Raw genomic sequence first — 25,409 nt, 5'->3', positions numbered from 1 at the left:
TGGTTCTTAGGTACACACTTAAGTATTTGTTGAATTCAAAGATAAATGATTCTATTAAATAACGTTTATTTTTAAATTTCAGAACAAAATAAATCATATAGTATTAAAAGACCTGCTTGATCCAATAAAAGAACTCTATGAGGATGTCAGAAGAAAAGCCTTAATGAGACTGGAATACGAAGGTCTGCATAAGAGTGAAGCTATCACAACTCCTGGTGTGAGATTTTATAATGACCCAGCTGGCTATGCCATGAATAGATATGCATATTATGTCTGCTACAAATGCAGAAAGGTATGCTATAAATTATACTAGGAATTTTTAAAAACTAGAGATCACCTTTGTGATTAAGAATTGAATTGTATAATGATATCTAAGTCTTACATCTTAAGTCTGAGGTTAAAAATCAGAAAGCTTGATACTATGAAGTTGAATTTTTTTATTTAATTTATTTTGGGATTTTTTTTTTAACCTATACAGACTTATTTCCAAAGCATGTGATATTTCTGTACACAAGCTAACTTCACATCAGTAATCTCCTGTTTGCCAAATCCATTTGGTTCTTAAATAAATGTCTCCTACTTGACTCTTTTCACCATTTCCTCATTAAAATTCCTTAGTTTCCAGAACAATACTCTTGATATCTTCTTTCTTTCTGGTTATTTATCTGTAACTCCTTTATAGGGTTCCTTTCCATTCACCTCCTCCTTACGTAGTTTCTTAGCACTGTATTCTTGCCTCATAATAACCTACTCAACTTTGCTGAGCTCTTGTATATCTGCCTTTGCCAAACGTCTGTACCATTCTGACTTCCAAAATTTTTGAGATTTATAAACAAATATTTAACTACTTACTGGACATTTGAATTTCTCACATATTCTTCTAAGTCCATGTGAGGAGTATTACATTATCAACTTTGACTCTCTCATTCTCCAGTCTTTATTTACAAAGTCTTGTCAACTCTGTCTCTAAATCTCTCTGAGTTCTTTTTTCCTGTTACATCTTCAGCAACCCTAATCATCACTACTAGGGGATTAATATTTCTAAACCTCAGATCTAATGTGTAATTTTCCTGCTAATGATCCTGTTATAGCCCTGTCCACATCTCCAGTCTCATTTCCCAAAATGCTACTATTTGCACCCCATGCTACAAAATACCAAACAGTTTACAATTCCCCAAACTCAGCCAGGTTTACTCACTCACTACTGACTCCTCCATGCCATTGCATAGGCCATTCCTCTTCATGGAATGCTTTTCCTACTCCTCCTCTACATTTTACTCTCAACTGACACTCACCCAGACTCACATGCTTGTATGCATAGCCAAATCTGTCTAACCACACTTCCATTTCACCTCCTCTGTAATTTGTCCACACCTCTGCTCCACTAACACATGATTTTGATATATTGCATGCCTTCTTTGTAGCACTCCTTATTTTGCATTATGATTACTGATTGACTTGTCTCTGCACCACTTGATAAGTTCCATGAGAACAGTGTTTTTTTATTTCTCTTTCTCCAGTACTTGGCACTTATTAGACACTAAGTTAATTAGAGCGTGAATAAATAAGTAAAAGAATCTGTAAATGAAGAGTTCATCATCTCCCAATGTAACAAAAAGAAAATACAGCTAATGAATGGAAGGCAGAATAGGGCTGAGTGAAGTAAGTCAATCAGAGAAGGACAAACATTATATGTTCTCATTCATTTGGGGAATATAAGGGAAGGGAGAAGAAATGTGTGGGAAATATCAGAAAGGGAGACAGAACATAAAGACTCCTAACTCTGGGAAACGAATTAGGGGTGGTGGAAAGGGAGGAGGGCGGGGGGTGGGGGTGAATGGGTGACGGGCACTGAGGGGGGCACTTGACGGGATGAGCACTGGGTGTTATTCTGTATGTTGGTAAATTGAACACCAATAAAAATAAATTTATTATAAAAAATAAAAATAAAAAAATAGTAAAATCCAATGTAAAAAAAATTCTTTACAAATAAGTATGTAATTTTTCTGTATTTGAAACAATAGAAAGTTATTTCACTTTGACATTCTTGTAGGTCATCTTCTGAACTTTATCCTAATGGCCTTTGAGTTTGTTTATAAGATAAAGACCTTTATTTTTAAAAGTCATTTTGAAATAAAATACGAAAATCTGACATAAAAAAAAAAAAAAAGGAAGGCAGAATAGGTAGATGATAGCCAGAAAGGCAGATAATTATACATACATCCAAGGCAAGACTAATAGGGCCAAATACAATTTGTGGAACTTGTTACAAAATAACAAAATATTATTTCTGTGTGTTATGTGCTAAAAACATCATAAACGAATAGTGTGTTACCACAGGGATGACAGTCCAATGTCTAGGAAGCAAGCAGGGAATCTTAGAAAATGAAAAAACTGAAATAAACAGTAGACCTCAGGACAAATAAAATACTTCTGAGGCCGGATTTAGCTGTTAGACAATCATTATAACCTCTGTATCAATGAAACCTGTCTTTTGACCTGTTTTTCTGTTATAGATTGTAAATTTATATTGACTCATCTTGTTTATCCTCAAGTATGGATATAGCTTTTTGGCTATGGGACGTGTTGTACATGCAGACTGCCCCAATTATAATTGGCCTCATTTATTTTGTGCCTAGAGCAAATACAGATAAACCAGTCGCCAAGATAATTTCATCTATTCAAATGTGTATATTGGATACTGCTGAGTTCCTACATATAATATAGCCTTATAAGTATGAGCAGTCTTCTGAGTGGAATTGCCAAATTTCCCTTACTTTTATTTTTTTTAAAGTAATCTTTATGCCCAACGTGGGGCTTGAACTCACAACCTCAAGATTAAGAGTTACATGCTCTACTGATTAAGCCAGACAGACATCCCTTCCCTTTCCTTTTTAAAAATTTTTGCATGATCAAAATTGATTTTTTTCTATCCCATTAGCTAGCCCAGGATTCTAATTATGTACTAATGTTTATTTTAGGCATATTTTTGGACTATAATATTAAAATTTGGAAATTTCTTAAGCATATTTATCAAAGCAGTTAGAAGGAAACATTTAATACTTGAAAATGAGAAAAATTACTCAAACTTTACTCTGAAAAAGCAGTGTCATATTACTTAATGTCTTATTCTTGACATTTACTTGGAATATTTATTATACATTCTTTCATTATTTTAACAATACAATGTTTGAAATTCCTACTGTAAGGATGAGTTTATTCCAGAATTGAAGCAGATTTATGTCATACTCTGATCCACATGGCATGCAAAGGAATATCTTAAATATAATCGTATTTTCTAAGACCTCTGGATCTTACTTTCACTATGCTCATACTGTATGTCCCATAGCAAGGCTTTCTTTTTTCCTGCCGTAATCTAATTGTGTTCTCTGCACAGGCATATTTTGGTGGCGAAGCTCGCTGTGATGCTGAGGCTGGACAAGGAGATGATTATGACCCCAGGGAGCTCATTTGTGGTGCCTGTTCTGATGTGTCCAGGGCTCAGGTGGGCAGAACATTTTATTAAAAAGGACAGCTTAGAAATGTTAAACCTCTAATTTTTTTTTCAAAAATAATAATATAACTAATATGTGGAAATAGAATGAGTAAATTTCCCTGAGCATCGTCTCAATATTATGTACATATAATTTCTCCAAATTAATTAATAATATATTCTCTTGATGTTATTCATTTTATAATTTGTCCTCCACATAATGCACAAGTAAAAATTTACTTATTTTATTTCTTAAACCTGCATCACACTTTTAGATTTATCTCACATTTAGTGAAAGCTTCACATACAGCTGTATGAAGACCAATTGACCAACATCACCAAAAGTAAGCCCTTAATTAATATACACGAACAATTCACCAGGAATCAATGCAATATTCAAATTCTAGGTTGTTCAAAACTCCTAACCTTTGGCAAACCACACATTTAATTCATTAATTTTTTAAATATATGACTAATTTTTCAGCATTTTAGATGATGTATACTCCAAAATATTAATCACTGATTATATAATATATATAATATATACTATCCTTAGTGTAATTGAAATCACTCACTAAATCTGTGTCTTGTATTTTCTTTTGCTATAGAGTGTCCAAACATGCACAGACTTTTTGGAATATAAAGTCGCTATCGTGTCAGTGGCCGTCTTTTTCTGTTTTGGAACAACACATTTTTGTAATGCTTTCATGATGATTTCTCAAGAATGACACATCCCAAGAAGAACTACCACACGTCCTGCAGGTATACTCTTAATAATTTTTAAACATGATTTGATGTATATACTTTCTAGTTTAATTTAATGATCACATGAGTTCTCTGTTCCAAGTAGCAGAAATCTGGTTCAAACTAGTCTAAAGAATCAGAGGGAATTGCTTGGCTCTTACAAGCTTCTGACATTCTGAGTGAAATGTAAAGATCACCATAGTGATGAGGGGTTAGGAGTTGTAGTGGAGACAGTTGCCTGGGGAAGGAAACGTGCCTACCGCATACAGCATAAGAAAACGATCACTTGAAAGGCACTACCGTTGGCCAAGAGCCTAAAGCCGAAAACCCCCATCACATCTCCCCAAAAACCGTTCCAAAATAGTTTAAAATGATAAGAGCTCCGCAAGTGCCCCCTCACCCACACCAGGTCCCCGAGAAAAGCACTAGCATTGGCTGACCCTGCAGTGAAGATGTGAGCATCCGAAAGACACTGCTTAGATCCACTCGAAAACCGGATACATGCATAAAAGTACTGCGGACAGGCAGAGAAAAAAACGCATAAGCCACCCAACCTCCACTGCCCGTCAAAGGGCGCTCACCGCTGCATGGTGGTTTTACCCCTTGCTTTGTCCTTGGAGTGCGTATGCACTGAGTCTGACCACCTTCCAACGCCTCTCAGAAAACCCAGCTCTAATCACATCCCAATTGTAGCCCCACCCCAACCGCTACCAAACCAGACCCCCACACACCAAATACCCCGCATGGCCCCCCCACACAACCACCCCAGAAACACCGTAGAGCATCAGCCCTGCCCCCCCAAGCCCACGTCCAATAGCAGGGTGCCCCACACATAAATATACAACCCCATCACCCTACACCCCACCCAAAACTCAATGGTAAAACACCCTACATCACAGCAAAAAAAGAAAAGGCAAAAAAGATGTCAATTGTCAATGTAAAAATACCAAAAATTGTAACCAAGACCAACATCACTTAGGAGGGTGGTTAAACACTAAGAACTATGCCCCATCAAAAAACGACACTTATTAAGCGGTAATGGAGTTTTAATACATGTGAGATATCAGATCATGAAATGAAGACGCTGCTTCCAACAACCAAGCCCCCACCCGTAAAAGTCCCATTTAATAACAGTATGCGCACTTGAAAGGACAGTTTTTACAAAGCACCTACAACCACCCCAATGAAACACTTAGCCAAACCTCCACCACAGGCCCCATACAGACGCCCTACGCTCCCTAACTAATAACACAAGTGACCCCCCAGCCCGCTGTGAAGTCCCATTACGGACACTTACCTACACACTCCGCTTATAAAAAAACCCCTCCCCGCGTCCACCTACTAAAAAAAAAAAAACCACATTCACCTACCATCCCAACTATCAATACCCCCCTCCCAATAACACCACAACCACCACACACCCCAAAAATTGAAAAACCGACTCAGTACGACTGTCAAAGCCCTACTCCCGCTCCGCCACAATAGCACACGTGTAGAAAAACACATCCTTCCAGTCCCTCCTCATCCCTCAGTATCCTCCACCACATCCGCTGCCTTGGTACCTCTGGAGTTTGCGCAAATGAAGAGAGTGAGATGGGGGCAGCATCTGGATCAGGTAGCTTCAAGGGAGACAGACTTTCCTGATAAAAGCTGTAAGTCAGTGGTCTGGAAGTAAATGGGAACCAGGAGAGTCAGTCTTGCTTCCTGGTTCCCATTTACATTGTGTCCTCTTACAACACAGAGGAGTGCAGGAGATAAGCAGCTTCTAGTTGAGAAAGTCATCAAGGAGGCAAGCTGTGTCGTCAGGGAAAATCCATATTTTACTTAATAAAAGAAAGTTTCTTCTGTGTGCAGAAACAAAGACAACAACCCAACACTAAAGTAATCAGGAGGTTAGCTAGTATTGTGGAGAACACAGCGGTGGAGTCATTGCTGAGAGGCTCCTGCAAAGGCAAGGCCTCCCTTCGCTCATTTACATGATCACCCAGGTCAGCCCAACAGAGGGACCTCACCCTGGAAACAGTCAACCAGAGGAATGAGGCAGGAAAGGATTTCGACAGCAGAAGGAAGGAACTGACATCGATCCCGGGCATTTTCACATGTATTTTCTTACCTAAGTTTTTACAACTACAAGGTAGATGGTGTTACCCCACCTTCACAGATGGGAAGTTAAGGCCTCAAGAGGTTCAGTTATCTGTTCTAAGATCATAACACTCAGACCAAGTCGTGCCCTCCCAGCCTCTCACTTTCCTCTAATTCGTCCATTCCTTTAGAGAACTGGAATAGAATTAAAGCAGACCCCACAGTGAAATCAGCAGGGCAGACAGCCATGCATTTTACTTAGAAGGACAGAAGGAGTGATTCTCTAACCATTGTCAACTCGTTAATTCTAATTTTTAATATATAGATGAGGACAAGAGTCCAAATTAAGAAATTAAAGTAGGTAATTCCTCTATTACTTTCTAAAATATTTGCTGACTGCCTTCTGTCCTGCCAGGATATTTAACCTTCATAGCTCCCTGTGAGTTAAATATTGCTGTGCCTATTTTAAAGATGAGGGAATCAAAGATTGTTAACTTTGCATCAGTTTTCTTATCTGCAAAGTGGGGAGAATAGTTCCTGCCTCTGACTGGGAGAAGATTAAGTTGAAATACTAGAACAGTGGCCACAGTAGTAAGCATACAAACGTCTGCAGGTGTGTTTCGTTTTTACTTTTACTATCATTATTTTTCATCACCATGATTAGATTATGAACTCCAAGTTAGGGGCCATGTACTATTCATTTTTACCTCCCAACAAAGCAAATATTTGTTGAATAAGTGACCCTTTGTTTTCTCCCAGAAAAAAACAAGACTGCAATTTGCAGGAGCCATTGTCGATGGTGTCATGCACTTGAGTTAGAGCTTTAGATCTGTCGTCGAATGTCCCTCCTCCTGACAACTCTCCCCCACCCACCAGGGGGCAGACAGAAGATCAGTGTACAGTGTGATATGGAGTGGGAAGTGTTAATATACTAATATACTTTATAATTTATAACTGGAATAATTACCTCTCTGAGTTTTAACTGCTGCCGTTGTGTCTGCTAGCTGAAACAAGCAGTTGACTTCTCCTTCTGAGATGATCTGTTCTCTGATGCTTGCCCTCATGCCTTGGTCTTATGCTTCTGTGGAGCTTAATTTTTATTCCTCTATATGAGGCAACTGTTTGTTGTTGTTCAGTAGTAGTAAAACAACTTTTACTGAGTATATGTACTGTGCCATGCTAAGAGTTTCATAAACACTAGCCTTTTATCCCTCCTGTTTTCCTATTTTTAGATCACAGAAGTTTTTAAACGTAGGGTCACCTGGGTGGCTCAGTGGTTGAGTGTCACCTTTGGCTCAGGTCATGATCCTGGGATCCCCGGGATCAAGTCCCGTGTCAGGCTCCCCACAGGGAGCCTGTTTCTCCCTGTGCCTATGTCTCTGCCTCTCTCTCTATGTCTCTCATGAATGAATAAATAAATAAATACAATCTTAAAGAGTTTTTAATCCTAAAAAAAGAAAAGATCTCATTCGACATTGATCTGGATAAGCTCATTCTATTCAATCTCATACATTTCTCTTAAACAGAGTAAAATTTACATTTATTGTTTTGGTTGCTAGCTGCAGGAAACTAATGCATACTTTATTCCTTCCTCTGCTGTTAGGAACTCTGCATTCAAGTATAAGCCCAGCCAGTATTCCCTACACAATAAAGCTCTTCCTTTATAAAGGAGCTAAAAATCCTCGTTAAATGATAAGAAACACATGACATGAAGCATATTAATGTAACAGGTCTTTTTTAAAAGAGAAAAAGTACAGTTTTTAATACATTTTTTAATTCTTATTTTGTCTATTTTTTTATTTAAATTCAATTAATTAACATATACCACATTATTAGTTTCAGAGGTAAAGTTCAGTGATTCATCATTCTTATATAATACCCAGTGTTCATTACATCACATGCCCTCCTTAATGTCCATTGTTGAGCCTCATCTATTTGATTATTAAGTTTATATCTTCCCCGGAGCTCTTCTTTCAGATTGTTAAATTTTATACTATTTTACCATTCATATATTTAAGCTGATTTTCATTTTTCTATTAATCTCCCTTCAGATACTTTTAAAAATAAGTCTCTAATAAATCAGTCTTCCCATTCATCAGTGTATGCTGTTTCTTCATAGAAGATAGAAGGGTAACATGGCTTATTTACACTTTAATTGGTTTTACTTGGAGAAAAACATTCTATACAGAAGTCTCCATATTCTCTCATCCAGAATAATTTTCTGTTCAACTGAACTGACAGATTTTCCTGACCATTTTCGTTCATTGCTCTTTACCTTAAAATGATATATCTAATGCTCAACATCACTCATCATCAGGGAAATGCAAATCAAAACCACAATGAGTTATCACCTCTCACCAGTCAGGATGGCTAGAATCAAAAAACCAAGAAATAATAGAGGTTGGCAAGGATGTAGACTAAAAGGAACACTCGTACAGTATTGGTGGGAATGCAGACTGGTGTAGCCACTGTGGAAAACAATATAGAAGGTTCTCAAAAAATTAAGAATAGAAATACCAGGGGTGTCTGGGTGGCTCAGTCAGTTAAGTCTCTGACTCTTGATCTCAGCTCAGGTCTTGATCTCAGGTCTTGATCTCAAGGTTCAAGTCGCATGTTAGACTCCATGCTGGGTGTAGAGCTTACTAAAAAAATAATAAAAATAGAAATACTGTATTATCCAGTAATACCACTAATGGGTATTTACCCAAAGGAAATGAAAACATTAATTCAAAAAGATATATGCACCCCTGTGTTTATTGTAGCATTATTTACAATAGCCAAGGTATGGAAGCAACCCAAGTGTCCCATCAGTAAATGAATGAATAAGGAAGATATGGTGAATACACGCACACAGTGGAATATTATGCAGCCACAAAAAGTGAGATCTTGCCATTTATGATAACATGGATGGACCTAGAGGGTATTATGCTAAGTGAATGAAGTCCGAGAAAAAAAGAATTCTGTATGATTGTTTATACATATGTAGAATCTAAAACACTTATATGTAGAATCTAAAAACAAAACAAAAAGCAAAAACAGACACGTAAATACTGAGAACAAACTGATAGTTCAGGATAGGGGGCACAAAATGGATGAAGGGGGAGTAGGAGGTTCAAGCTTCTAGTTCTGGAAGGAATAAGTCAAGTCACCACAGTGAAAGGTACAGCATAGAGAATAGAGTTATTGGAATACCTTTGTGTGGTGACAGATGGTAGCCACACTTCTGGTGAGCATAGCATAATGTGTAGATTTTGTGGAATCTGAACTGATGCAGCATTGTGTGTCAGCTGTACTTCAGTTAAAAAAAAATTAAACTTTCAGGATGATGTATCTCATTCATTAATAAAATAAGATCTGTTGGTCATAGGACAGAATGTGGTAGGTAAGGGATTCTGTCCCTTATATATATCTGGTTATATATACCTGGTATGTTGAATTTTTTATGGTGAACATTTTTACTTTTATAATTAGAAAAAATAACTATTAAATTTTATATTTGTGTCATCTTTCTTTGAATAACGTATTGGTGATTTATATTTACATTAGGTTTGTGTGTATGTATGTATTTCTTTTAATTATATTCTTTTGCATCTTTCAAAATTATACAGGTCCCAAAGGAAAACAATTAGAAGGAACTGAATGTCCCCTCCATGTTGTTCATCCACCCACTGGGGAAGAATTTGCTCTGGGTTGTGGAGTGTGCAGAAATGCTCACACTTTTTAGAACATTCAGATTCCTTTGTCTACAGAGAAAAAATTGCCTTCATCCCCCAAGTGGATGTGGTAAAGTTAAACTCTGCTCAGGATAAGGACGGGACCATTTTTACATCCCATGAAAATGAACCATTCACAGTGCAAGAATGATGCCAAATACCATGTACATAATTCTTGCTATGGAAAGTTTCCCCATTATTTTGGTTTATCTTCTTTTGAACCAAGACATCAAATTTGTGAGGTGTTTGCATGTGGCCATTACCGTCATTGGCCTGTGAAACATTGAACATTTATAGATAATTGATATAAAAGAATTGCCATGCCCATGGACTAAGAATGATGCTGGCTTTCAAGCAAAAAAGAAAAAAAAATAATCATTGTTTATTGTATACTGCCTTTTTGTAATCCTGTATAATTGCATCACAGGTGAGGAGGAAAAGAGGAATATTCTGGTTTATTTCCTAGACTGTTATTTAAAAAAAAAAAAATTGTGTTAGGACTGGCATATAAATGTAATAAGTATCACACTGTATATAAAGATATCAATGTTTGTCCTGTATAAGAATTACTAAATTACAAATGCAGTTTCATTTAAACTTCTAGGTTAAGTTGAGCCTGAAATTTTAATGAAGTGCAATACTGAGTGTGCCTCATTATCTTGCAGCTGTAAACAATATTGGAATGTACATGTCAATAAACCACTGTACATTTTTATACAGTGATAAAGTCTAACAACTGTGTGAGGTATTGCTTTCAGAAACAATTTAAATACCTTTAAGATCTAAAAATCTATCCAATTTTCCATAAAGAAATTCACTAATACAGCACAATAGTAACTTTCCTAACTCTTAGGGAAAAGAAGAGTAGTGATGAAGTACATTTTGGAATCTTAAACAATAGAAAGAACATATAAATATGTGTGTAAATAAACAGATATACGCCAAAGACAGACAAAAAAACATTTAGGAAACTGAACAAACTCCCTTCTTACTAACCAGCACCTTTTTGAACTTGTATAAAGTAATCAACAAAATTGCTGGGCTTTTTTTTTTTTCTTTGTTTTTCAGACTGCAGTATGTTTCTGTAGATCTTTTTTACAGTTAACACATGAAATTGACAAATTCTTGATTTATAAGTCATCATGAGTCAGACCAGTTTTATTCTACCTTCCCACTGTTGGAAATGTATAAATCGATTTGTCAGTATAATGTTTGCCTTGAAGAAACTTAAAATGAGCAAATCTGAACACAGATAACTATTCAGAGAACCTTCTAATAAGTTTCATAAACATGTCCCAAGTCCTGTGCTTCAGGACTTCGGAAAGATTGTTGTTATGGTTTTTATTTTTTGTTGTTGTTGTTCTTGGGAGAGAAGTAGCTAAGAAGCCATTTGAGCTCCATCTTGAAGAATAAGAAGTATTTCAAGGGACAGAAAAAGGCATTAGGAAAAAATATGTAAATAGAAAAGTCTGAAATGTAATAGAACAGTCTGAGTAGTCTTAACTCCTGATGTTGGAGACTTAACTGCAAAAAAAAAAAAAAAATCACAAGGACTGATCTCTTCATGATGCAGTTTGTGGATCTATTGTGTGTGCAAGCACATGGGCTTCCTGAGCAAGGAAGGACTCTGGAATAAGATACATCCGAGCCATCAGAGATTATGCAAACTCCATTTGTGTTGAAAGGATGGTGCCCCAGAGTCGCAAGCAATATGTAACTGCCCCAATGTGTTTGAAAGCAGGAGCAATCAGTTTTCCTTGAGGCCACTACTGGTGGTCTCAAGCAAAGGTGAAAGGGTTGCAGGCAGAACTAATCCAATTTCAGCCTCTAGAACCTTGGATTCATATTTCATGAAGAAATTTGATGCCTTAAGCAGAAAAGCATTCTGAAGGCATTCACGTGTTTATATCCTGAAAGTGCCAGTTGGGACATGCTGCCTGTGTCCAAAAGAGATTCTAGAACCTTCAGGGCAACACAGTCTTTTTCTTTAGACCATGTCATTCTGCTGTAAGGATGTTGGGCAACAGGCATCAGGAAGGGATAGCCACTCACTCAGCCCCAGGGTCTTCCTCTCAGGACCTGCTTAGGAAGCTCTGCATCCCCTTTTCCAGCCCGCAGCTATGAGAGTAATCCAGTCCTGTGCTTAGGCCTGTGGGAGAAGTCTGAAGGCACAGGCTCAGGACCGGTTTTATTTATTTATTTTTTAAAGATTGTATTTATTTATTCATGAGAGACAGAGAGAGAAAGGCAGAGACAGGCAGAGAGAGAAGCAGGCTCCATGCAGGGAGCCTGATGTGGGACCTGATCCAGGAACTCCAGGATCACGCCCTGGGTCAAAGGCAGACACTCAACCACTGAGCCACCCAGACATCCCTCAGAACTGGTTTTAAATGTTTCCAGAAAACCCAAAGTAGGTGCAGAGATGGAAGCTGTTCCTAGGTATGTCCAGGAGACTGGAGAAGAGAAGGCAATAAGGCCATTGTAATTAGAGTGGATTTAAACTCAGAAACCATAGGAATGAGACCAGCCTTCAGAATGCACAGGCGAGATATCATGGATACTCGAGAACTGGAAAGTACCGTTTTGTATCCATTAACTTTGCTGGCAAATTGGTCAGTTCCAGTCTGTAAACTGTGAAGGAAATAAAAGGAAACTGGAAACTAACGAGATGCTTGACTAGAACGTGAGCCATCTCATGTTAATATTCTAGAAACCAAAAGGATAAAACTTAACCATTATTTATGAGGAAGGTATTTTTAGTCATATCTCAAGCATCTCAAAACCAGAGAACATTACTTTGGGAATAAGTTATGACAAAGCACAGAAGGGAAATGACTTTGCATGGATTTGTCTCAAGCATACTGTGTACAAAGAAAAAGGTAAGAAACAAAAGAATCACAATAGCAGGTGGTAGGGAATGTGGAAAAAAAAAACCTGCTTACCCCTTAATACTTTCAGGCCTAGGAAGAGCCGTTTTAAGCAGTTTTCTGGCCAGACTGTTTAGTTCTAAAAACTCCATATCCTATCAATATGCTTATTTGAAAAATATGCAATATTCTCTGTTCTCTTTTCATAACAGCTGTTGATTCGCCTTTTTCAGTCTTTCAGCCCTGACGTCTCTCCCCCTCTTGTCAAAGAATTCCACCTGTATGTAGTCACACATGTTTCTGATGGTGGTTGTCTAATGGGACATGACAGCTCATTTTCCTGAGAACTGCCAGCAGTACCTGAAGAGTGCTGAAATTGAAACCGGCAGGCTTGGGTTTGAGTCCTGCCTCTGCCTCTGCCTCTGCCTCTGTTTTGGCTATGTGGACCTGAGTAAGCCACTTACCCATCTTCAGGCATAATGTCTTAGAAACAATAATACTTAATCTAAGTCAAATAGAAAGTATTTACACAAACACTTCATCCCACAATAAAGTGGTATTTAAAACAGTAAAGGAGAAAAGAACATCTATTCAACACCTTCTAAATGGCAGACACCAAACTATAGGCCTTTCATTTAATCCAGAAATTCTGAAGGATATAACATTATTAATCTCATGACTTCAAAGGTTTAGAGAAGTTAAATGACCCACACTGGATTCCAGCTAATCTAATCCAGATTTGGTTGAAAAAAAAAAAAAAAAAAAAAAAAAAAAAAAAAAAAAAAAAAAAAACCTGAGATATAGGGCGCTTGAGTAGCTCAGTCAGTTAAGCTTCTGACTCTTCGGTTTCAGCTTAGGTCATGATCTCAGGGTCGTGAGATCAAGCCCCATGTCAGTTTCCTTGCTCAGCTCGTGGAGTCGGCTTGAGATTCTTTCTCCCTCTGCTCCTCCTGCTTGCTCTTTCTCTAAAATAAAAAATAATTAAAAAAATCTTTAAAAAAGAAACCTAAGATGTAAATCCAGTTCTTTTTGTCTGTAAAACCCAAGCTCTTTCTACCACATCATGCTTTGCTATTACTTCAACAGTTTCAATGAAAAGAAGTAACGACACTTGCAGTATGGGCAAGGTTACAAAGGGAACATAATAGTATTTGCCTCAAGAAGCGTTCAGGCTAGATCCGGAGGTGCTCAGCTTGGATCTCCTTGCACGGAGCCCCCACGGCAAGGAGGCAGTTAGATGACAGCGTCCGACTGCAGACCTGTGAGATCTGCTACTGCATGTGGTCCAAAGCCGCACTCTCCTCAGGGAAGCCCCAGCCAATGCAGGGGTGTAGAGTGCTAGGACCTGGTCATTTCTGCCCAAAGAAACACTCCTTTCTGGGCAATCTGCACCAGGACTCTGGGGCCAGCCGAGACTTAGAGCAGTGCCGCAGTCAGAGGCTTTTCCTTCTCGACCTTCCTTCTCCCTACCCTTTCATAGATGCCAAACCCGCACCACAGTCTGATGGCCCTCCCTGCCTACTGCCCCGTCACTAGGCACTACCCCAGACAGACTTCCTGCACTCTAACTTTATCTTGGCGTCTGCTTCCCAGAGGACCTGACGACCGACACACAGGAGAACAATACATTTTAAATGACTGTCTTAAATGATGCCTTCATTTCACAAATGATGTAAGGTAGCTTAGAAGAAATTCAGAGACTAAAAAGATAAATACTGAAGGGAGTTACAGTGAAGAAAAATTACAAAAAGAAATCCAAGGTTAGAGATGAGGGTCCAGTAAGTAACCATACAGTCTTACATAGTTACTAAAAAACAGGCCATCACCTTTGAGATAAATTTCTTAGCTAACAAAATGCAAGGCAGGAAACATGTTCAGTTACAACTTACAGTGTCCATTTCCTCAAAAAAGTAAAGTGCAGGTACTGAGCCTCGTCTTGAAGAATGGATAAATTTTGCTAAGCAAAAGTAGGAAAGAGCATCCCAGGGAGAAAGTATGGTAAAAACTGAAGCAATAATGTGTTCCTCTGAAGTGAAAGAAAGCTCTTTGCTTTATTAATAAATATTTGAGTGCCATTCTATATCTACAGTTGACAGTACTTGCTCATGAGGGTGGGAACTGTGTTCCCAACTGCTTAATAACCATGATTTACACACACAAGGTACCTGATGAACATGGCTTGGTGAGTAAATACGTGCAATGGGCTGTGCCAAGTGCTAAGAATAAGACAATCACAGACACATACAAAAATGTGTGAATAATGTTAAGAACTATAATCAAGGTTTTCTAATAACATTTGTTGGGGCCCCTGGGTGGCTCAGTCAGTTAAGCCTCTGGCTTCAGCTCAGGTTATGATCTCGAGGTCCTAGGGTGGAGCCCTGCATGGAGCCCCAGAGGAGCCCCAAGTCAGGCTCCATGCTCAGAAGGGAGTCTGCTTCTCCCCCTCCGTCCCTTCCCCAGCTCTTGCTCACCCTCTCTCTCTCTCTCTCTCAAGTAAATAAATAAAAATCTTTAAAACAAGATTTTCTAAATATTTGTTGAGAGCTTACAGTAGCCAATAATGCACAGCAGAGGGTATGGTAAGAGAACACCAGCCCTCAAAAAAATGCCCACATCCTAATCCCCAGGAGGTGTGAATATGTTGCTTTATGTGGCAAAAGAGAGTTTGCAGATGAGATTAGGGGTATAGACCTCAAGATGGGGAGATTTTCCTGGATTAATCCAGCAGACTTAATGTAATCACAAGATTCCTAATATGGGAAAAAAGAGGCAAGAAGATCAGAGCCAGAGAAGGAGAGGAGGTGACAGCAACAGAGCTCAGAGATAGACACTGGAAGACTCTACAGTGTTTGGCTTTGAAGATGGAGGAAGGGTCCAGAAAGCAGTCAATAGAAGCTGAACAGGTAAGGAAACATATTCTCTGCTAGAGCCTCTAGAAGGAATGCAGCTCTACCAACACTTTGATTTTACCCCATCTGGACTTCTGACCTCCAGAACTATGTACGTGAATAAACTATATTGTTTTAAACCACTAAGTCTGTGGTAATTTCTTTCTTTCTTTCTTTCTTTTTTTTTTTTTTTTTAGATTTTATTTATTCATGAGAGACACAGAGAAAGGGAGGTGCAGAGACACAGGCAGAGGGAGAAGCAGGTTCCATGCTTCATTCAGGGAGCCTGACGTGGAACTCGATCCCGGTCTCCAGGACCAGGCCCTGGGCTGAAGGTGGTGCTAAACCCCTGAGCCACCCAGGCTGCCCAGTCTGTGGTAATTTGTTACAGCAGCAGTAGGAAACAAAAGTAATGGGCTTCATGTGCATTATCACACTTTCATCTCCCATAAACCTAGGCATAACTCTTTTCCTTTTGCAGTTGAGTCAACTGAGTCTCACAGGAGTTAAGTAAGTAGCCCAGCATTTTGCATCGATAGTACTAAAAGACCACTGAACATATCTAAATTATTTTTTGAATTGCTTATGTATTGAAATATAATAGTTGGGATATACTGGGTTAAATAAAATATATTATTAAAATCAATTTTACTTTTTAAATTTTTATTTATTTATGATAGTCACACAGAGAGAGAGGCAGAGACATAGGCAGAGGGAGAAGCAGGCTCCATGCACCGGGAGCCCGACATGGGATTCAATCCCGGATCTCCAGGATCGCGCCCTAAGCCAAAGGCAGGTGCTAAACCGCTGCGCCACCCAGGGATCCCTTCTTTTTATTTATTTATTTATTTTTTTTAAGAAAGACTGCGAGGCGAAGGGGTGGGGAAGTCAGAGGCAGAAGGAGAGAGAATCTTAAGCAGGCACCACGCCGGAATGAAGGGGGCTCAATCTCACAACCCTGAGATCATGACCTGCACTGAAATCAAGTCAGATGCTTAACTGACTGAACCACCCATGTGACCCTGCCTTTAAGTTTTTTTTTTTAATGTAGCTTCTAGAAAATTTTAAATTACATATGTGACTTTTATATATTTCTAATAAGCACTACTGACCTAGAATCTCGTTCTTAACAGTTTGGATTTTGTCACCTATCTTTGGATTTTGTATATATTTCTAATAAACAGTACTGGCCTAGAATCTCATTCTCAACAATTTGGATTTTGTCACTTATCTTTGGATTTTTTTACACAAAGACATGATTTAGGAAGATAATGCAGGAAATGAGACAGAACGTAGCTTGAAATACAAGGTTCTTATTACTTTTTTCCTTTGAGAAGCTTACAATCTCACCCTAGATAAGGTTAAAATAGGGAAAAATGAAATGGTTTAATTAGGCTAATCTGGCAGAGATGGAGGTATACACCAGAATAACCCAGAGGAGTGGTGTTGCTGAAGCAAGACACCATGGAAGAGTGAATGTCCTCACCTAGAACCAGTAATAGTAATAGAGATGTGGGTAACATTTCCTGACCATTTACTGTATGCCTGCAACTGACCTCTATGCTTTATATACATTAAGTAATATTATCATTCTCACTCTACAGATGAAGACACTGAAGCACAAAAAATTTAAGTACTTTGTCCAAACTTGCATATCCAGTAAAGGCAGAACCAGGATCTTTAGAGACTTACTTGCCCCTCACAGAAGAACTGCATGCATCTTTTTTCTTTGTCAACTTGTATGGCAGGAAAAAGAGGCAGTCATCATGCCCACTCATTTTCCTGGGACTCCATCCAAGGTAACCCTATCCCCAGCTTCCCCCATCCCTGTATAATAGCCAGAATCACTCTTGGTTCATGGCAGCTGTGGAGAGGAGGCCATGTCCCACTCCCACTCCCTGGACATAGGACACAGTGAGACGAAATCCCCATCATCACCTTTCAGTTAAAAGGAAACATCATTTGAGGCCCAAGGAGGAGCCCTTCCAGGTCAAGTTTACAGTGGTAAGGAGTTTTGGTTACAAGCAAATAAAACAAATTGAAAATAACTTTAGCAAACAAAACACAAATACAGCAAATGCAATCTCTGGAATACCTCTAGGCTTTGGGAACAGAGTAGAACCAGGGCTGGGGGCTCTGGCTGTGTCTATCTTCTAGATCCTCTCTGCATCTATTTTTTTCTTCCGTCTCACTTCAGAACACCTTTTATTGCTTTCCAGACCATGTTGCAGAAAATGACCACCTACTACTCTTGGGTCTATATGTTACAAATTCAAGCACTCAAGGAAGTGACTACTTTCTTTCCTTCAGAATTAATTCAAAATTCCTTAGGGAGAGAATGTCTCAGACTGGATGGGTAGGGGCCAGGTTCATGAGCTGCAGGAAGCTACTACTAAAAACAAGTAGAGGGGAAGGGCTTTCCCCCCAAAGAGATGCTACATAGACAGTTGAATAGGTGTCCACTACAGATGCCCTAACAGACTTCAGCGCTGGATGGGAGTTGAACGTGATAATTCTCTAAATATGATTCTGTGATCTTACTAATGCCTGGCATTGTGCTTTTCTTGCCATTTGGATAGATTGCTTGCCTCTTTTCTCTCAAACTCCATTACTTTCTTTAAGATTTTATTCAAAACTGACCTTGATCAATGAAAAGCTCGCTCTGTCTATTCCTATTCTCTGTCATGCCCTCAGTACCTTTGTATACAGTGTTAATATTATTATTAGGAACTTATTCATACACAGTTATACAAGTGTTTTCTAATATCACTGGTAGATGTTATCCCTTTAGACAGCTATAGAAGGACAGAGACATTGTTCTTTTCCTTCTTTGCAACCATCAACCTTCTTGTAAACAGTGGAGGAGAAAAAGAAGGAGAGGAAAAGAAGGAGAATGAAGAAAGGAGAAAGAAGAAGAGGAGGATGAGGAGGAGAAGGAGAAGGAAGAGGAAGAAGAGAAAGAGGAGATGGAGAAGAAGGAGGAGGAGGACTACAGTAGCTACACTACAGTTTCTCCTGTGTTCTATTAACAGATTTCCTGTTTTCTGTGAAAAGCTTTTCCACCCCTTGTGGGACTTGTGAAATTGATGAGTCATAAAAGCATAGAGTTCTTTGTATAATTTGGGTCCTCTGGTCCATGAGCAAACTCACTGTCCTCTTATTACAGTCCTACTCATCTCTTAAGATTCTCCCCACCTCTGCAAGGATCTAACTACCCATCTATTCCCCAGGATAGATTATTTTAGTCACAATATGGCTCAAGTCCAGGCACCGCACCGTGTAATATAAACATAAGCCCTGTCCTATCCTGTTCTTTCATTCTTCAAAGAAACATTTACTCAGCCAGGAACTGTTATAGGAGCCTAGGATCTGTGAACAAAACAGACTAAGATTCATATTTTCCTAGTTCTTATATTTTAGTCAGAAAGGCAGACATTAAAAAAAAAGGCAGACATTAAACAATAGACATACAATATATAATATGCTAGCTGGTGATACATGCTGTGGAAAAGGAAAAAGGACAAAGGGCCTCTGGAGTGAGTGTTATTGCCACTTTTATTTTTTGTTTTATTTGTTTATTTTAATTTTTAAATTTTTATTTATTTTTTGGTTTTCATAGTACATTGCTGAATTTGATTAACTAACATTTCTTTTAGAATCTCTGCATGTATTTTCATAAGGCAAGTGGGACTATAGTTTTCTTTTCCATATTTGGTTTGGGAATTGTGATTATACTCAGCTTCATGAAATGACCTAGGCAGCCTTTCCTCTTCATCTTTGTCTCCAATAACTTGCATCAGAAAGGGTTAACTCTTTCTTGGAAAGGGATCACATGTAATTCTGTTTGGGCCTAGCGTTACTTGGAAGGAGAGGGCTTTGATGGTAATTATTACAAAGCCTACTGATTTATTCAAATTCTCTACTTCTTGCCAACTTTGCCATTTTATATTTTTCTAGGAATTTATTAGACTTTCGATTTTATTAGTCAATAATTATATCATACTTTTATAATTTTAAATATCTGCAGTGACTGTGTTTGTTTCCCCTTTCAAAAATTCTGTTTTGTTAATTTACAACTTTTTTTCCTTAATCAATCTGACCAGAGTTGTATCTACCTTATTCACTGTTATTTGAACCAGCTTCTGTTTTTATAATCTTCTCTATTTATTTTTCCTATTTTATTGATTCCTGCCCTTGTCTTTATTATTAAATCTCTTCCAATTGTCTACTACGGTATGTAAGACCACTCAATACTTAATGGATTAAAACAGTATATTAGGGGCACTTGGGTGGTTCAGTGGTTGAGCATCTGCTTTTGGCTCCTGTCATGATCCTGGGGTCCTAGGATGAAGTCCCACATCAGGTTCTCCACAGGGAGCCTGCTTCTCCCTCTGCCTATGTCTCTGCCTCTCTCTGTGTGTCTCTCATGAATAAATAAATAAAATCTTTAAAGCAAACAAATGAAACAGTATATTATTACCTCTCAAGATCCCATGGATTCACTGAGCATTGCTCCATGAGGCTTTGTCTTTTCATAATATGGTGATTGATCCTTCAGACATACTACCCAAAGGGTAAGAGTTCCAAGTGATCCAAATGAAAGCTGTAAGGCTTCTTATGACCTAGCCTCTGAAGTTGTAAACATCACTTCTGAAGCAAATCGCCAAGGCAAGCCCAGGTTCAAGGGCAAGGCAATTGGATCTCATATCTAATGTGAGGAGCCGCATCTGCCTGTGGGAAAGGGGGGGAATATGTGGTGGACACCTTGTTAACTACCATTATATATTTTTTCTGGATATTTTGTCATTTTTCTGACTTATTGATTTAAATACTTTGCTTTTGTTATTTGTACTTGTTTCTGGGTAGCTATATTTAAAACTATGAATTTCACTCTAAGTGTTGGTATAGATGTTTTTCTACTGATATATATATAATTGAATATTAGTATATGTGGTATTTTAGTTATCATGCAAGAAAAGCATTTCTTAATCTGTTATGATTTACTTTCTAACTCACGTTATTATTTTATTTCGTTTTTAAACAAATGGCATTTTTAGCTCTTTCATAATTCATTTCTAACTTCATTACATTGTGGCTAACAAACATAGTCTGTATGATATTGAATCTTTGGGTTTTACTCTCTTTGGTGGCTTAATAGATGGTCTGTTTCCTAGATGTTTTGTTTCTCTACAATAACTTTTTGTAGTATAAAATTCCATATATCCAAGAGCTTAAAGTTACTATTTTTGTTGTTCAGATCTATAGTGATTCTGCTTATATTTTGTCTGCTTGATGCATCAATTTCTGAGGTGGATATGTTAAAATCTTCAACTACAGTTGTTAATTAATATCCTTACTGCAGTCCTGTCAGTTGTTCCTTTACGCAGTTTGCACATTGTGAGGTGTACATATGTTCATGATGATGACATCACTTGCTCTATTGCTTTTATTAGTACTATTAATTTTATGAATGCATTTTCCCCTTATATCATTTGAACTCTTATTTCATTAGCTATTAGAATTATTACTGCAGCTTTCTAGTCATTCGTTTATTTTCAATTCTATATACACTTCCCACATAGTTATTATATATTAATCATATATATGTTTGTGAAAATCATAAGGAACAATTTTTTTTAAATTGATTTATTTATTTGAGAGGAAGCCCAAGTGGGGAGAGGGAGAAGCAGACTCCCTGCTGAGCAGGGAGTCCCATGCAGGGCTTGATTCTAGGATCATGACCTAAGCTGAAGGCAGATGCCCAACTAGCTGAGCCACCCAGGTGCCCCAATAAGGAACAATTATTATTAACTGATTTATTTATTTTAGAAAGGGAGGTGAAGTGGGAGGGGCAGAGGGAGAAGAGAGAGAGAATCTTTTTATTAAATTTTATTTATTCAAGAGAGAAAGAGAGAGAGGCAGAGAGAAGGAGGCAGAGACACAGGCAGAGAGAGAAGCAGGCTCCATGCAGGGAGCCCGACATCATGGGACTCCATCCCGGGTCTCCAGGATCACATCCTGGGCTGAAGGCAGTGCTAAACTGCTGAGCAACCTGGCCTGCCTGAGAGAGAGAGAGAGAAAGAGAGAGAGAATCTTAAACAGACTCCACACCCAGCATAAAGCCTGATGCAAGGCTCAGTGTCAGGACCCTGAGATTATGACATGAGCCAAAATCAAGAATCAGACGCTTAACTGATTAAGTGACCCAGGCACTCCCAAGGAATAATTATTTTAAAACTAGATGAATCTGAAAAACAAATGAGAAATTTAGTGAATGGGATTTTCAATTTCAGTTTATAATTGGTATAAACTCTAGATTAGAGGCAAAGAGAAAATCACTGAGTTAGAAGATAATAGGTAATGTAGCAAAGAGAAACAATAAGAGAAAAATATGAAAGGGTAGTTAAAAGACATAGAAAATGAATTGAGAGGAGTGAGCATACAGTCCCTAAGACCAAAATGGAGAGGGATCCCTGGGTGGCGCAGCGGTTTGGCGCCTGCCTTTGGCCCAGGGCGCGATCCTGGAGACCCAGGATCGAATCCCACATTGGGCTCCCGGTGCATGGAGCCTGCTTCTCCCTCTGCCTATGTCTCTGCGCCTCTCTCTCTCTCTCTCTCTGGGACTATCATAAATAAATAAAAATTTAAAAAAAAATGGAGGGATTGATGAGAAAAACTATCTGAAGAGACCGTGGCTTATGTGGGGATGGGAGAGAAGTTTGCAAGAGAAATCGTAACCCAGATTCCTGCATAAGACAGAAGTTTTGAAGATCTTCCTTTTCAAAAGGGATAGCTGGCCTAGGTAGGCCACAGGAAGATGATCAACTAACCTATTTTAGCTTGAGCTCTAGGTTAGGGGAAAAAAAGTCTTTCTAAGAATTCATAACCATGGGCCTGCCCCCACACAGGTTATTGTCTGAATTTATACTGCCTTGACCCAAGAACCCAGGAGTCAAGAAATTATTATAAAAAGTTGTTCCAGACTAATACAATGCAGCACTTAGCAGAAGCAAACACCAAAAAAACCTCTCTAGTGTGACACACCCTCAACCAGGTTGTACAGGATTCCTACACCTACAGGTTCACAGAAGATGAACTCACAATTCAAAATCACAAAATAACAGCCCACCATGAACAAATATTTACTAAATCAAGATTAGATCCCCAATTACTTCATGTGATTAAAATGATTAAAGAAAAAGGGGAATAATTAAAAATAAAAGAACATCAAGAAAGATCAAGCAGATATGAAAAGAACCAAGTGTAACTTTTAGAAATAAAAAATATAGCATGCAATTAGCTTAAGAGAAACTATACAGCTCTGAAGAAAAAATTAGTGACTCAGAAGACATGTCTGAGGAAATTACAAATATTTCAGTACAGAGCAATAAAGATATGAAAATTAAGAGATAGGGAGGCAATCCTCTCATGCAGAATAACTCCCAATAATTTATGCAGACATTCCTCTCCCTGACAGAGATGGATGATAATTCCCCAACCCTTTAGTATGATTTGTGCTTAGTGATTTCCTTCCAAACAGTACAGTATGGAAATCGAGGAGAAAAAAAGTAATTTTGTAGTGGAGCAACTTAACCTCACCCTGATCAATGTTAAAACATCAAGAGGGATTAAATTCTTTTGACAACAGGTAACTTTGATATGATGTGATGAGAATGGTACTTTATACATTTGTGATCTTTCTCTCAAACAATCATACCTTCAGTCTAATCACAAAAATAAGTGACAAACCCCAATTGAGGAACATTATTCCTAACAACTGTGAAAGGAATAATTATAATGGTGTTTTAGGAACTACTCAACATAACCTAATCTATCTTAAAAAAAAAAAAAGATTTTATTTATTTGAGAGGATGAGAGAAAGAGAGTGCGCGGGCACACACACAAGCAGGTGGGAGGGGCAGAGGGAGAGGGAGGAGCAGACTCCTGGATGAGCAGGGAGCCGGATGCAGGACCCAAACCCAACACCCTGGGATCCTGACCTGAGTTGAAGGCAGATGCTTAAACGTTTGAGCCACCTAGGCACCCTAACCTAATCTATCTTAACTAGTGGAGTGCCAAGGTGGGAGTGGTGGTGGGGATAGCTTGTCCTGGGTAGAGGGGGTACACTGTGTGTTTTATTATTAAAAACAATAATAATGCTGAAAAATGCTGGTTTGCTTTTTATTATCACATGGATTGGCAATTCTATTTTTTTTAAGATTTTGTTTATTCATGAGACACACAGAGGGAGAGAGAGAGAGAGGCAGAGACACAGGCTCATAAGTTTTAAACTACAAGTTACAAAAAGGTGAAATAAAGTCATTAAAAAACCATAATAGGGAAGGAGAGGGAATATTCAATAGGTAAAATGTGTCAAGATCCTTGTCTTCTTTAGGGGAAGAACAGACTGTGATGAGGATTTTAAGAGACTACATTTAGAGGGTGGGAGTTTTAATGTGATATAATACATACTAGGTAGGTTTGCTGATTTGGTTTAATGTGCTTTACCCATCATTTATATGTTTAACCTAGCTTTAAATAAGTGGGCCTGATTTGACTTATGTTTTTCTTTCTCTAATAATTATCATTGCCTGTTTTAAACTTTCTATTGTCCTTCATCATTCAGTTGTTAAGTAACCTAAAAAATGTTGCAGTTCAGGTACATCCACATTATTATGTTGGGAGAGACTTTGTTCTGCTTGACCTGATGATCAGATAGCCAGACTGTCAACAAAGAATTCTGGTGTTTTCCCACACTGAATCCTAATGTAATTTTACACATGGCTTCCTAGCTTGATTTCTCTTTTTCTTTTTTCTTCTCTTTCTTTTCTTTTCTTTTCTTTCTTTTCTTTCTTTCTTTCTTTCTTTCTTTCTTTCTTTCTTTCTTTCCTTTCTCTTTCAGATTTTATTTATTTTAGAAAAGAGGGAGATAGTGAGAGAGAGCACAAGAGAGGAGGAGAAGCTGGCTCTCAGCTGAGCAGGGAGCCCCATGTGGGACTTGATCTCAGGACCCCAAGTCATGACCTGAGCAGGAGGCAGACCCTCAACCAACTGAGCCACCCAAGGGCCCCTCCTAGCTGGGTTTCTGGGGAGCAAAAGAAGAGTAGAGCATCCTCTGGGCACCACTGCTTCCAGGTTCTTATACATGGGTCAGATCGTTGAGAAGACCTCTTTGGGTGAAAAATAACTTTCTTTGTATTTTGGAGGGAGGTGGGAGGGATGGTGGATGATACAAGTTACGATTTGATACCCAAGGACATTTCTAACTTTAAGAAAACCCACTATCTAAAAATCCAAACTTTTAAAACAAGCTAAGTAGGGTGGCACTTAGACACAAAGACTTCTGAATGGACAAAAGGCTTTACCTGTAGGTTATATTTTAAATAGCCATCTACTCCTTTATACTTTTTTTTTTTTTTTAAGATTTTATTTATTTACTCACGAGAGACACCGAGGCAGAGGGAGAAGCAGGCGCCCTGTGTGGTACCGGATCCCTGGACCCCGGGATCACGCCTTGAGCCACAGGCAGATGCTCAACCACCGAGCCACCCAGACTCCCTCCTTTTTTATACTTTCTTACTGTGTTTCAGAAAGCTGTCGGTCAATTTCAGGAGTCTACATA

General features: G+C 38.4%; 1 protein-coding gene and 1 long non-coding RNA gene across 2 annotated transcripts in view; one reads left to right on the top strand and one right to left on the bottom strand.

The window, feature by feature from the left end:
• MYCBP2 (MYC binding protein 2) overlaps nucleotides 1-10,747 on the top strand; it is a 262,011-nt gene extending 251,264 nt beyond the window's left edge. The window contains 8 exon segments of the mRNA XM_055335749.1: nucleotides 83-292; nucleotides 3,398-3,505; nucleotides 3,986-3,990; nucleotides 4,104-4,195; nucleotides 4,198-4,221; nucleotides 4,224-4,246; nucleotides 9,120-9,129; nucleotides 9,928-10,747. Coding sequence (XP_055191724.1) covers nucleotides 83-292; nucleotides 3,398-3,505; nucleotides 3,986-3,990; nucleotides 4,104-4,195; nucleotides 4,198-4,221; nucleotides 4,224-4,246; nucleotides 9,120-9,129; nucleotides 9,928-10,043 — 588 coding nt within the window. The 3' untranslated portion in view covers nucleotides 10,044-10,747.
• LOC129516387 (uncharacterized) overlaps nucleotides 1-20,320 on the bottom strand; it is a 38,905-nt gene extending 18,585 nt beyond the window's left edge. Inside the window, exons 1-3 of the long non-coding RNA XR_008665755.1 lie at nucleotides 20,268-20,320; nucleotides 13,693-13,864; nucleotides 8,837-8,961 (exon numbers count right to left, since the gene is read on the bottom strand). This is a non-coding gene — a long non-coding RNA (uncharacterized LOC129516387). The remainder of the gene's footprint in view (nucleotides 1-8,836; nucleotides 8,962-13,692; nucleotides 13,865-20,267) is intronic.
• Between the last annotated feature and the right edge of the window lie 5,089 nt (nucleotides 20,321-25,409).

Source organism: Nyctereutes procyonoides, unplaced genomic scaffold, assembly GCF_905146905.1.
Source record: "Nyctereutes procyonoides isolate TBG_1078 unplaced genomic scaffold, NYPRO_anot_genome, whole genome shotgun sequence".
In the NCBI taxonomy this organism is placed as follows: domain Eukaryota; kingdom Metazoa; phylum Chordata; class Mammalia; order Carnivora; family Canidae; genus Nyctereutes; species Nyctereutes procyonoides.
The sequence above is the reverse complement of the archived record's forward strand: the minus strand, read 5'-3'. Positions and strand labels throughout refer to the sequence as shown.